At 49.1% G+C, this 13,509-nt stretch overlaps 2 protein-coding genes across 7 annotated transcripts in view; one reads left to right on the top strand and one right to left on the bottom strand.

Moving 5' to 3' along the window:
* FARS2 (phenylalanyl-tRNA synthetase 2, mitochondrial) overlaps positions 1-666 on the bottom strand; it is a 383,264-nt gene extending 382,598 nt beyond the window's left edge. Inside the window, exon 1 of one of the 4 annotated variants that reach the window (XM_079933040.1) lies at positions 623-666. Coding sequence is in view for 1 of the 4 variants with exons in the window: in XM_079933039.1 (XP_079789165.1) it covers positions 19-277 (259 nt within the window). In the remaining 3 variants the exon portion in view is untranslated. Of the gene's footprint in view, positions 1-18; positions 345-622 lie in introns of those variants that run through there. The other 3 variants (XM_079933039.1, XM_079933041.1, XM_079933038.1) reach the window with 3 other exon arrangements.
* The window catches only part of LYRM4 (LYR motif containing 4), a 117,308-nt gene continuing 104,284 nt past the window's right edge, over positions 486-13,509 (top strand). For all 3 annotated transcript variants that reach the window (XM_079933043.1, XM_079933045.1, XM_079933044.1), the window contains exon 1: positions 486-855. In XM_079933043.1, coding sequence (XP_079789169.1) covers positions 770-855 — 86 coding nt within the window. In that variant the 5' untranslated portion in view covers positions 486-769. The remainder of the gene's footprint in view (positions 856-13,509) is intronic.

Here is a 13,509-nt window from a genome sequence, read left to right as displayed (position 1 = left end):
GCGGCCGCGCCCACTCACCCGCCGCTCCCCGGGAGACGGGAGACCAGCCCGGGGTCCAAGTCCTGGGCGTGGCAGGCTCGCCCCTCTCCGGGCCCGGCTCCAGCTCACCTCGGCGCGGCCCGCCTGGGCGCCGCCATCTTGACCAGAAAGGGGGCCTCGCGCCGGAGGCCCCTGAGCGGGCGCCCTGAGCAGAGCCGGAGCGCCGGGGAGCCCCAGGTCGGCGCCCTGCGTGCCCCGAGCGCTCGCGCCCCGTCCACGCGCGACAAGCGTCCCGCATGCAGCCCCCGACCCAGGCGTCTGCGGAACCGGCGCCCCGCGCAGCCCGCACCTAGGCTCAGGCGGCGCCGAGGGCAGCCCGGGCGGAAGAGCGGGCGCGGGGCGCGCGCTCGGTAACCTGGCAACGCGGAGCAACCCGGCGTCCCCGGCGAACCCCAGCCCTCCACCGCGAGGAAGCACCGACACCCCGCACCCGCCGCCCAGCCCTCGCCGCCCCTCGGCCGCTCCGCCCGCTGCTGCCCGCAGTACCCCGCGGCGGGGGCGGCCGCCGAGAACACCTCCCGCCGGCGCCGCCCCCTTAGCTGCCCGAAGCCCGCCTGCGCCGCCACGCGCTGCCGGAGCTCACCTGGGCCGGGGCGCAGGCCGCTCCCTGCGCCGAGCCCCGCGCGCGTGTCCCGCTCGCGCTTCCCGCGGCGGCGGAAGTTTCGGGAGTCGCGTTTAACTCGGGACCTCGGCGGAGAGGACCCCCCCCCTGGGTTTTTTTCGTTCCAAGATGGCAGCCTCCAGCCGCGCACAGGTGCTGGATTTGTACCGGGCGATGCTGAGGGAGAGCAAGCACTTCTCCGCCTACAACTACAGGTGAGTGGCCCGGGAGGTGCGGGCGCGGGTGCGGCCGGGGTACAGGAGCCCCTGCCCCGCGCGGCCGCCTGGGCGCCCAGAGGGGAGGCTCCCTGCCGGCCGGCGTGGCCCGCGGACCCTCGGGGGGCAGCCAGGGGATTGGCCCTTCGCGGGCGGGAGAAGACGTTCGCGTCTGGTGATGTGTCCCCAAGTCGGACGCTCTGCGCCGAGAGCTCTAGGAGGTTCTGCTCCGGGAACGCGGTTAGTGGTGTCTCTGCCTTTAAGCTGGATGCCAAGGTTCAGGTTCTCAAGCCAGGACCAGTTTGTTGCATTTATAAGAACTTTCCGTAGAATCGGAAGACTTGACCGTGGAAGTGACCCGTCAGTAGCACTTGTCCACAGCTGAAGGCTCTCTCTAGCCATTCCTTTCATTTCAGAGGTGTCTTAATTAGCCTTTTTGGTTGCCAGGATCCGTTCTACTTGTGGCATCGGTGGTGAGGCGGGGTTTGTGAGGAGGAGACGCAGGTTAAGGTCAAGGAAAAAAAGGGCTCGCCAGCTTCCAGGAGCTGAAACGTTTATCCTGGCCTCACCAGATGGGGATCCAGCTTTTAGGATCTTAGCAGCAGGAGAATGAGAATCTAAACTCTTATGTCCTTAATGTACCGCCCAGCTTTTCCACGCCTGCCCCATTCTCATGTGTGATCTTGAGTCCCTTATCCTTACTCTTAATATGTCTTTTGTCTACTTCAGAGCATCTGCGTTCTTTTCTGCTTCCTTATAACTCATCATGAATGTATGTACCTTATGGATTTTCTCTGTGCATCCATGTGGATCGGGTGTCTTCTCCTAACTACCTGACCCTCTGAGTTTGAGCCATATTTCCAAAGCAAGAATATGGTAAGGCCAGCTCATCACTTCACACCAGGTCTCACCTTCCATGATTGACAAGCCTGTGGATTGGGTTTCCTAGGAGCAGAGTCTGCGACCTGTGGAACAGACCTGGTTGGGTAGCTGCCCTCACGCTGGGTGAATGAGCGGGCAGGCCCTATGATGGGTAGACCCAGTGCAGTGTTGGTTATCAGACACTAAACCTCTCAAGCAGTGACTTTCTAATTTTTAGATACCTGCATAGGAAAGGTACTCATCCTGTAAATTTGAGAACATCTGGGTCACACCAATGAAATCATATCCAACTGGTCAGTAGTTAAAAAAAAAAAAAAAACATTTCTGGGAGTGCATTGTTTCACTTAATGACTTTGGCTCTGGAAGCTGAAGTTTGTAAACAGCAGGTATACTGGTGGAATTTTAAACCAAAAAATTAACCAAGTACTTACTACCAACAATTTAACCAAGTCTGTTGAAAGAGCCCACAAAATACGCTTGTGAGTAAGTGGAAACCAGTCATTTTCACCACAGTCTGGAAGACAAATTTTGTCGTTTAAATTTACTGAAAATAAACAAGAACTGCAGATAAGTCACTCAGGGCTGTACCCTGTGGGCAGGAAGTAGAAATTACATGGTAACATATTTAGAAAATAATGGTTCAGATTATGCTTTGAGTAATCGTTTTGAGTTAAATTTATTATCCACAAATAAATGTATTATCCAAAGGAATCTGGTAATCACTTTACACTGTTTGCTGAAATCATGGCCCTAAAACGTGAGATTTCCCACTATTATCTCCTCAGATAATAAACTGTTACAAAATATGTCCTTCTTTTGTATTAAGCTGTGTTTTGTGGATTCCAAGGATACCGCCTCCCTCTTCTCTTTGTCTGGTATGCCCACTAATCACCTCTATCTTGAGTTCCTCTGCTTCCTTTGAGATTCATCTCAGTGTAACCTTTGGAAGCTTTTCCTCATTCTCTTTCTTCTCCATTCCCCACTCCCATTCAGACAGGTCCTACTACTAAGTATTCTTTTACTTCGGTGCTCCCAAACACTCCCAAAACTACTTTGCCCAGTGCCATAGCAGTCCCTGGAGATGGAAGGATGAGCGCGCTGGGCTCAGCAAGGCACCTGCCACCAGTGGCTTTTTTACGAGCCTCTGTGGGACACAGTTGTAGAGTCATTGTCACAAACTGTGGCAAGTGCCGTGACAGGCATGCACAGGGTGTTGAATCAAGACGCTTCCCAGAAGATAGCGCTGGATCAAAGGCATGAAGCAGTGTGATCTTCTGGTGTGCTCGGAGATGTCATAGAATAGATTTGTGCTGGAGAGTTAAGCGTGATTTGGGGGTGACAGAAGGCAAGACTGGGCCGTGATAAGGAACCTGGACATTATTCTTAGCTAACAGGCAGCCGGTAAAGAGCTTTAAGCCATAAAGTGACATGGCCAGACTTGCCCTTTAGCCAGACCACTCAGGCAGCAAGGTGGAAGATGTTTGTGAGGGCCAGATACAAGGACCCCAAATGCGAGTTGATTAGGACAGTGCTGAGGAGAGATTAGGGCCCTAGTGGGGGCAGGAATAGGGGAAGAGAGAGGAAAAGATACATTCGATCAATAATTAGAAGGTAAAATTGTTAGATTTCAATGAATGATTGGATTCAGGAGTAAAGAAGAGAATCCAAGCAGAGTCCAAAAAGATGTCTAGGTTACTAGGTAAACTGAGGCACAGGTTAAATGTGAAAGTTGCACTATTAACTGACTTAGGAAATACAGAAATACCTGGTCTTGTGGAGAGAAGAGTTTTCAGTTCATTTTGGAGCATCTTGAGAGAATGTCAGCTGGGGTCCCCAGCAGAGGCAGTTATTCACATGAGACTAAGGCTCAGAGGAGCAGTCAAGCCTGGAGCTATCATCACCACGCACTTGCTGTGTGACCCTGGGCAAGTCACTTCATCTCTCTGCTCTTCAGTTTCTTAATCTATAAAATGGAGATGATTTATCTGTCTCATAGGGGATGAGGTTTAAGTGAGCGAATACGTATGAAATGCTTAGAGTTGTGCCTGGTGCAGTAGGCACTAAATAAGTAGAATCCTTATCATACGTGGAATTAAAATCTTAATATTTGGTAAAATTTCCAGGAAGAGTATTTAGGGTAGTGGTTCTCAGCCAGGGCCAGTTTTATTTGACAGTGTCTGGAGACATTTTTGGTTGTCACAATTTTGGTGGAAGGATGCCCCTGGCCTCTAGTAGTTAGAGGCCAGGGATTCCACCAAGCTCAGGACAGTCCCCCATAGAAAGAGTTTTCTGGCCCCAAGTGTCAGTCATGCCAAGATTGAGAAATCCTAGTTTATGGTGAGAAAATTAGTGCGCTTAAGATGCTGTTGTAGAGAACATCAAAATTTGAGGTGTTGGTTGAAGAAGAGCCCCTGAAGGAGGCCAGGAAGACGCAGTCTAAGTGCGTGGTTCTCACTGTACTGGACTCAGGATCCTTTTGAATTCTTAAATGTGACTGAGGGCCCCAGAAGCCTTGTTTATGTGAGGCATGGTTATCAATATTTTTCATATTAGAAGTTAAAACTCAAACGTTTTAAAGCACCTTTTTTTTTTTTTTTTTTTTTTTTTTTTTGCTGTACGCGGGCCTCTCACTGTTGTGGCCTCTTCCGTTGTGGAGCGCAGGCTCAGAGACCATGGCTCACGGCCCCAACCGCTCCTCAGCATGTGGGATCTTCCAGGACCGGGGCACGAACCCGTGTCCCCTGCATCGGCAGGCAGACTCTCAACCGCTGCGCCACCAGGGAAGCCCTAAAGCACCTATTTTTAAGTAAACTAATAAACCCATTGCATACTCACCTAAATAACACCTTTATGAAGAATAAACATTTTTCTTCCCACCCCCCCCAAAAAAAAACCACTGCTGACAGTGACATTGTTTGACATTTTTGCAAATCTCTTTAGTGTTTGGCTTAATGGAAGACATGTGGATTCTTGTATTTGTTTCCGCCTAAACCTGTTGCTATATCACAGGTCATCTAGCCTCTGGGAAATTCCTCTGTCCACTTACAAGAGAATGGGACTGAAAAAGGCAAATATCTCTTTGGGATGATAAAAATACGTTTTCCCGATGGATCCCCTGAAAGGTCTCCAAGACCCCAGTGGTCCCCGGGCCACACTTGAATGACCCCTGTGGAGTCTGAGAAGCGGGGAGAGGGCAAGCAGAGAGAGCAGTGTCACGGAAGCCAGAATAGCTGCATGTTTGGGAAGGTGCTGCGGGCGGGCGACTTGCTTTAGCAAAGTCCAGTAAAGGAAGAGGGAAGTGTCCCCAGCAAAGGGACCTCTGGGGACCTCTTCCAGAACAGCATCAGTGAAGTGGTTAAGACAGAGCCAGAGTGTGGGCGCTAAGAAGTGAACCAGAAGGAAGTAGACAGCAGTGAGTGTAGACCACCTCCCCGCCCGGAGGCCTGGTTAACATGCGGGAGTGGGGCTGGCTGCTAGAGCACGGCCACAGGAGAGGTGAAAGCCGCGCCTCTGCGGGCCCAGGTGGCGGGCTGGCTCACAGCAGAAGGCGGAACACTCCCTTCTCCACCGCAGAAGGAGGTGAATTTTTTTTCTTTATTTATTTTGGCTGCGCCAGGTCTTAGTTGCAGCACACGGGATCTTCATTGCGGCATGCGGGAGCTTTTAGTTGCAGCAGGCGTCTTCTTAGTTGCAACTCTGCAGGAGGTGAATTTAAGTTGGAATGTAAGAGGACAGGAAGTTGAGGTGATGGATGCCGTGCTGACAGCTCGTTTCTGGATAAAGTGGAAGATAATCAGATGTGGTGTGTTCTCGTATTTATTACACGTATCACACCATTAGCATTGTTGGTTTACTTGTCTTTCAGCCATGTGTCCCTCGAAGGCAGAAATTCCATCTTATCTCTGCATTCCTGGTGCTTAGCACAATACCTACCTACTCTATGCTTATAAATACTTGTTGTTGAAAAGCAGGAGGAAATTGTATTGAGGGAATTTTTATCAGCCGTTTCCCCCTACTGATTAAAAATGTATTTTATTGTAAAATGTGAGAAAAGGCAAAAGCAAAGCCCAATTGCCACCCAACTGAGTGTCAGAACTCCTTCATCCCTCATTAAGTGGATGAGTCTTTATTATACTTACTGCACACGAAGCGTCGTGTTGAGAGCTGCGAATCAAAATGAGCCTCCCGGTAAGGGCAGAGAGCGGCGAGCAGCATTCGGAGCGTGTGCCGCCTGAAAGCGGATCTCGTCAGGAATGCTGTCGGCTACAAGTGGCGGGAAACCTTCGCAGGGTGCTTAAATAAGGGGTTACTCTTCTCACGTGGAAAAGGTCTAGAGTATGAGGCTGCTCCAGCTGATACAGCAGCTGGATGATGTCAAGGTGTCTTGAGTCTCAGGTTTCCTCTCATGCTTATGCCTGATGGTTGCAAATGGCTATTAAAGCTCCAAATATCATATCCTTATTGAAGGCAAGACAGACAGACAAGAGCAACCCCAACCGGGCATGAGTAGGCTTTCTGTTCATGAGGAAAGGGTAGACTTTCCTGGAAGCTTTCCAGCAGACTTCTGGTTCTATCTTATTGACCAGAACTCAGTTACATTTCTACCACTAGCTGAGCAAGGGGCTGGGGAACTAGGTGCTCATCTAGCGTCTGCAGTGGGAGGTGACAGAGAAGCACCGGGAGTGACTGCTGCATCTGCCAACAGCTGGCTTCTATGCAGGAAGGGCACGTGGTTGCGGGTGCAGAACTCTCCAGGTGCGCATGACAAGGCACTGGGGAGGTGAAATGCACGGGGCACGTGGGAACCAGGGGCAGGCAGTCGTGGACCCTTAGCTGGCGCTCCATCCCAGGTGGGCTCGTGCTGGTGAAATAACCGGCTAGTAGTAAAAAAGATCTGACAGAAAGGTGCGGCATAGAAAAGGTGAGCAGTGGGCTAAGTTCGCACAGCTGGTCATCAACAGAACGGGAACTAGAAAGTTCCAGAGTGCTGCTTTTCTACAACTCTACCCTCTTTAGTAGAAATCTCCTACAAGGCATGCATCCTCTGTCTCGGCCGCAGAAATTCTAGAAACATCAACCCAAAGCTATTTATTTTCACAGTTTCTTCTTACAGCTGCAGCAGCTAAATAGACTCCCTGGTTTCATGGCTGGTAAAACTACTAACTGTTGCTGAGTGTCAGCTCTCAATTACCGCGTGCTGCACAGCTGAATGCAACATCATGGAAGTCTTCGATTGCAGTCTCGTGAAAGGACTAAATAATGACTCCTATTTAGGAGTCTGTTCCCTTTTTGAACTGGAAGCTGAGGACCTGGAACCGTGAACTTGTAAAGAAGTCAGGACCCAGGCATGTGTCTCTGTTCACTGTTGCAGGTCTCTTCACACCAGCTACCTCTGCTGCTGATAGATCGAGAATGCTAGGGTGAATAGTCCCAGCCCAGCGGGAATGGTATTAACAGCAAGCACCTTTCCCTTTCTAAAATGGGACAGCTACACTGGAGACCTTAGTGCCAAATATTCCTTTACCCCAGAACAAATGGGCAAATCAGTTTACGCCTAGTATTTCCTGAGAACCCATAGCATATGTATTACAGCACTAGGGCCCAGGGTAGATACAAACACAGGGTGGCCCTGCTGTTACAGGATTGTCGTTGATGGGCATAGGATGTGGACACACAAGAACAGCTCAAGAAACTGCCTTGTACACAGAGGAAACATGCAAATTGAAATAACGTCCAGACACTGCAGATTTGCACATGTAGTGGCAGAGGCGCTGGTCATGATGTTTTGTCCATCGCGTATTACAATATCGCACAGGTACTATACAAATGACATTGTAGTGATTGTTTCAACCTTCTAGGCCTAACTTCCACTTCAGTTTTAACTTTATACGTCTCTTCTCCTTTAGAAACTTAAAATTCTAAAATATGTTCTTCATTTAATAAATGTAACCCCTACCTCCCCACCGGGAAAATCTTTGCTTTATTCTCAGACTAACCCTGCCTTTAAGCAGAAGTTGCTGATGTGTGAGAAATTCCATCCTCTTGTTCTTTGTCACCTTTTATGCCTTGACTCAATTTAGGGCCTCACAGACCTGTCACCTGGGACAGCTGTCAGGCTGGGGAGCATAAGATGTTGCATTTTGCTTCTTGGCATTCGCAAACACAAGATTATTAGGACTTTTCCCCCCACGATAAAAAGTTTTCCCTCTTTTTAAGTCATGAAATGCCTGTTTATATTGTGAGGATTCGGAGAAACCACAGAATTCTGTAATAAGCAGCCGAGTAAGAGCTTTGCCCACCGTGAAATGTGGGACAAGTCGCACCTCTCTGTGAAAACAGCTCTAACTTACAGCTATGCAAGAGCTCTGAGGAAGTGGGGAGGAATACAAGAGAAGAAGACTACTGTTACATTGTCCAAGTTCTCTGCAAATCAAGTCTTGAATATGTCCTGAATTTATACCACTGGGTTTCTCTAGGGCCGCCTGCTGTTACCTGACCCCCTTGCTTCCACAGGAACGAGAGGCAGTTTACTTGTGCCTAAGAAAAGCAGTTTCTTAGACTTTTGAAAGGTGGATTATTCAGTATCTTTAATTATGTTTGGAATTCCCCTCCCCCCCTTTTTTTCCTCATGGTTGCTAAGTTCTGCCATGTTGAGTGATGATGGTTTTGAAAAGTAAGAAAAAAATTATACAGTTAACTTAAAGAAGAATACATTTGAGATATCCAGCAGCCTGAATTTGGAGGGAAGTGTTAAAAAATTATTAGATCGATGTCATTGCTGATTTATTGAGCTTAGTTTATAAGAGTTTCCAAATTGCACTTATTCTATTTATACTTCACCCTGGCCCCTAAAGCATTTTAAAACTTATAAAAATACATACAGTAAAATGCAATAACATGAAATAATTGTTATAATTTTAAAATAATAAATGAGAATCAGGGCAAAGGGGAAATAAAGGTAGAGAATATAACAGTGAGGTGTAAAGTTGGACCACAAAATGCAATTATAAGTCGATAGAACTTCCTTAAAGTCTCTGTAGTCTGTATTGTAGTAGGGTAATACTTTTTTTTAATGCAAAGTGTACTTACAAAATATTCTCTTAGGAAATTGCTATAATGTAATGAGTGTTATAGGAAATTGACTGCGTCTTAAGGCCTCACGTCAATTGCTGTGTGCAGTCTTTGTTGTGGATGAAAGGTACTTAAGGTCCTGTTACTTCTCCTTTGTGACCCCTTTCCTGACAGACTGAATCCCACTTCATTTTGTATAAGCCTTAGCATTTATTTTCTCAATTAACTGGTACCTAACCAATTTAGGAAAATTCTATCCTTTACAAACCAAAATAAGTGATAAAATTAGATAAATTCCATGAACCAAGCTGTGACTATCTAGGTTTAGCCAGAGGCAGCTAAGTTAAGGTGGGTCCTCCTGGCTTTTGTCTGGATTAGTAGTAGAAACACCGGGAATAGGGCTCCTCAGCTGATCTCTACCACCCCTGTTGTAAGAAGCAGATTTAAAATTGCCAGAGTTGAGACATAATAATACATCACCGTGACATTTTGATCATCTGTTTGGCTTCATAGCAACTCATTATTGGGCTTCTATTTGAAAGAATAATTGTTTTTTTAACTCAGGGATTAAAGGCAAACAGCTCACAGAGATGATCCTTCAGGATAAATCGAGGATAGATGAAAGTCATATGGCTTGATGCTACTGCTTCCTGCTTGTTTCCTTTTCCCTGGTATTTCTTCCCCTAATATTGTGATTCCTGAGCTAATTTGCTTGAAGTATTGTTTTCAGTCTCATCAATATGAATGAGAATCATGAGCAAGGCTATCTTGATTTAGAAAGATTCCTGGCCTTCGAACCAAGAAACCTTGGTTCAAGTTTGAGGTCAGCTGGCTCCCAGCTCTGTGACCTTGATGCATTTAGTCCGGGTACATCCTCCAGAATGCCAGAGTTGCGAAACTTCCTGGCAGAATGTCTGGTGTATGCAGTAGATACTGCGAGATCCCTTCTGCAGACAGGAGTCAGCTAGTTAATATGCAGGTATCTCTTAAACTAGTAGATCAACGGCCAAATCTTTTAAATTCGTAGTAGCTAGCAGTCGTTTAATGAACTCAGTCAAACTTGTTGAGCCGCGTTCTGCACAAGGTGTTTATTAGCAATCCAGACAACCCTGTCACGGTGGTGTGTGGTCTCCGTGTGATGAGGTTGGTTTGAGTCTTCATTCAGCAGACATTGATTGAGTACCTGCCATGGGCCAGACCCTTGGGCTCCTTGCCGGAAATTCAGAGACAAACACAACAGAACGTGATCTTTTCCCAGGCGGGGCTTGTGGTTCAGTGCCTAGAGTAAGACACTGAGGATTGTACAAAGGTGCGGTGGCAGAGAGCTGGCAGAGCAAATAGGAGGGGCGACGGAGCCCGCCCCGGGGGCCCAAGGTTAAAAAAGTGATGGTGGCTTGCCCGGCTCGCTCGTAAAGACTCTGCAGGGACTCGCTGGCAAAGGGGGGCAGAAGCCGAGAGGACGGGTGCAGAGGGCGGTATAGTCGGCGCTGAGTGTGAGGGGCTCCCAGCAGTGCGGCCTCCCTGCTGGGGCCTCAGAGACACTGTGCCGAGTGCCAGGCCTGGTCCTGGAGGGCAGAGAGCCGCGCAGGGGCTCAAGCAGGACTGCAGAGAGCACTTCTAGCGAGACCACCCCAAGCGGACGGAGACCGAAGACACAGAGGCCAGGAGGAGGTGACTGCAAAGGAGGGGAGGGTGGCTTGAGATACGCTGAGGAAGAGAATGCGCCAGTCCCAGTGACTGCGTGGATGCCTTGGGTTAGAGAGAACGACCTGACCTGAGGTCAGGAGAATGTAACTGGGAGCAGAAGTCGTTCCAAATGAAACATCGCGTGTCAGGGACAGCGCCTCCTGGGCGTGAGGAAGACGTCTGAGCACCAGGACGGCATCTGGACAATTCAGGCTCAATTCTAAACCGTCTCTTTGGCCCTAGGTTTTGACTTAATTTGCGACACTCTGTATGTGCTTATCTCACTTTCCTTTCTTCAATTATGTAGCTTTCATATATTAATGTTATTGTCAGTTTATCAGTCATCTGTGTCCCATTAGTTGACTGTATCTGTTCCCAGGGTAATTATTTGTTCTATTTACTAGTTGGCTACTACCTTCATTGGATGTCATTAATGCATCTGTTAGCCTTATATTTATTCTTTTGTCCCTGGGGTAATTTTTTGAGTAGGTTTAGTACCCCACCTTTGGTCTAGTTTATTCAAAATTACTTATATGATCAGTTCATTATAATTATAAATATTACTCTGTAGTATAACTATTCATTTAATGTCTCCATACATTTCTTTTTGCCTGCCCATGTTTTGAGAATAAATGCAAAGATTTTCCCTATATAATTATCCCTCTCCTACGTCTGATCTCTAGGAGTAGTGTTGTTTTCACCGGAAATCACTTCCATAGGCAGAAGCATCTCTTAAAACCCTTTTTGCCCTTTACTGAGCAAAAAGCTAAATTAATCGAGGAAATAGTTCCTTGCAGCCAGACTGGAGCCAGAAAAAGCCACTGACCCTGTATCCTGGTCTAATTGTCTCTCATTCATTGATTCACCAAGTCTTCCGGAGCACTCACCGTATGCCAGAGTCGTGCTCTGTGCCTCTCCTTCCCGGACTGCGGAAGAACAGCTTTCAGCCCTGGTTGAAGCGGTAAACAAGCTTTTAGTGGCAACCTAATGCTTTATCCCAGACTTAAAACCCTAAAGGAAGGAAAGCCCTGGTGGGCGTATAACTCAACGAGAGCAGACCCCGATCGGGCAGCCTCCAAGCAGGGACGTTGCTCACAGGCTCTGGCCTGTGTGGGCCCCGAATCCTGACTGCGACGTTCAGTCCCTGCATCCGGCGCAGGCCCCTCTCCCTCCCCGCGTTGGAAGGACGCCTGTCACCGGAGACTGTGATATTTAGTTTCTGGGCTCGGTGCTTCCCCTTTTCCCTCTCCACACTTTCCCGGTAACGTTATCCATCGTCGACTGTGTGTTGACTCCCCCGGCTGTTTGCAGCCCAGGCCCCTGTCCCAAGACCAGACGCCTCAACTGCTCTCGCCTCTTGCACGCCCCGCAGAGGTGCAGGAGGTGACTCAGCACCCACACCTGCCAGCATGCCTGCTTCCTCCCCGTCCTGCCCCTCTGCTCCTCCCTGGGATGGCTGTGCGCACCCTCTGCTGGCGGCCCCCTCTGCACCCTCCTTCTCCCCGTGAGGCCTCTACACGCAGGCGCTAACCTAGCGAGCTGGGTGCCAGACAGCACGACCTAAACGTGGTGGATGGAAGATTTCTGGGAAGAAGTACGATAGTTCGTCCAACTTAAAGACCTTAAAAGGAGTAGCGTCAAGACTTGAATCCGAAACTCTGAGGCCAAAATGTGCACACTCTCACGCGGCCAGTCTCCTCCCCTTGCTTGAAACACCCCAGAGGCTCTTCTGGCCTTCAGGTAAAATTCCCTCCCGGCTTCACTCACTCCCCCTAGAGTCCTGCCTTCTCCCCTCCTGTCTACTTCTCACGTTTCCTGATGCCACGCAGCTTTAGGCCTTCATGTGATCACGTAATGAGGCCTGAGCTTTCCTCCCCCACACAGCAAGTTCCTACTCATCCTTCACACTTCAGCTAACAGGCCAGCTCTTGGTAAGCTCTCTGAAACCTCCCAACCCCACTCTGCTCCCTTGTTTAAAAATATTAAAAGAAAGAGAAAGGAACATCTTTAGTTGCTTCTCACTTCTTTGGGGATAAAATCCTTACCACAGCCTGCATTTCTCTAGCCTTATGTCCTCTCACCTTCCCATCAAGGGTGGGGGGAGCCCTTGCCTTGGCCTCCTCAGGTGCTCTGCTCCCTCTTCCCCGGGCCGTTCCTCTGTCTGGCAGGGCCCCCTTCCAGTTCACAGAGGCCACCTGTCCCTGCTCACTGGCCTGGCCCAGCAAAGACGCTCCCCAGCCCGGTCGGCTCTCGCAGCCCGTGGGCCTCTCCATCGGACACTTACACCGGTTGTAATTTTGCAGTTATTTTGTGATTATTTGAGCAATGTCTCCCCCGCTAGTCGGACTGCAGGCTCCAGGAGGGCAAGGACTGTGTGTTTCCCTCACCACAGTCACCCCAGCCAGCATCCCAGCCAGGCCCCAGTGTGGGCACCAGCACGTGGTGAATGGACGACTCCTGTTCTCGGGGGCCCCTCCCACGTCCTCCAGATACCTTGTATAAATCCTGCTGTGATCACTCCCCCATCACTTTGCCCCTTATTTACTAGACTGTCATCCCCGGGGAGTGGGGACCATGTTTGAAGCAACTTTGTCTCCTTAGTGACGGCACACCGTAAGCGCGTGAGAAATGTCTGCGCGAGCACTGTGTGCGGGTAACTGCTTATTAACAGGCAGCGGCGGGAAGATTTTGGTGAATGGCCAGGGTGACCGTGTTTAGGACCCAGACGGTTACATCATTTTGTTTTCCTTCCTACCTCTTCATCAGAATACAGAGGAACCACGTTTTCCCAAGCCATATTTATAGCCATCCTTTTTTCCCCCAGAAATTTACCTATTATATTTTAAAATGACTTTCTGTGAGTGAAATCAGCATCGTATCTTTCTCACTGGGATCAGCCTAACGTAAACGTCTGCAAAGTCCTAACGCATAACCACACAGGAATCCAAGCCCCTTCGCCAGTCTAGGGGAGACCATGAGCCAGTGCGAGCAGCGACAGCAGGAACCAGGGGCCTC

The sequence above is a fragment of the Stenella coeruleoalba genome (assembly GCF_951394435.1).
Source record: "Stenella coeruleoalba genome assembly, chromosome: 10".
Taxonomy (NCBI): Eukaryota; Metazoa; Chordata; class Mammalia; order Artiodactyla; family Delphinidae; genus Stenella; species Stenella coeruleoalba.
This window is presented reverse-complemented; position numbering and strand designations above follow the sequence as displayed.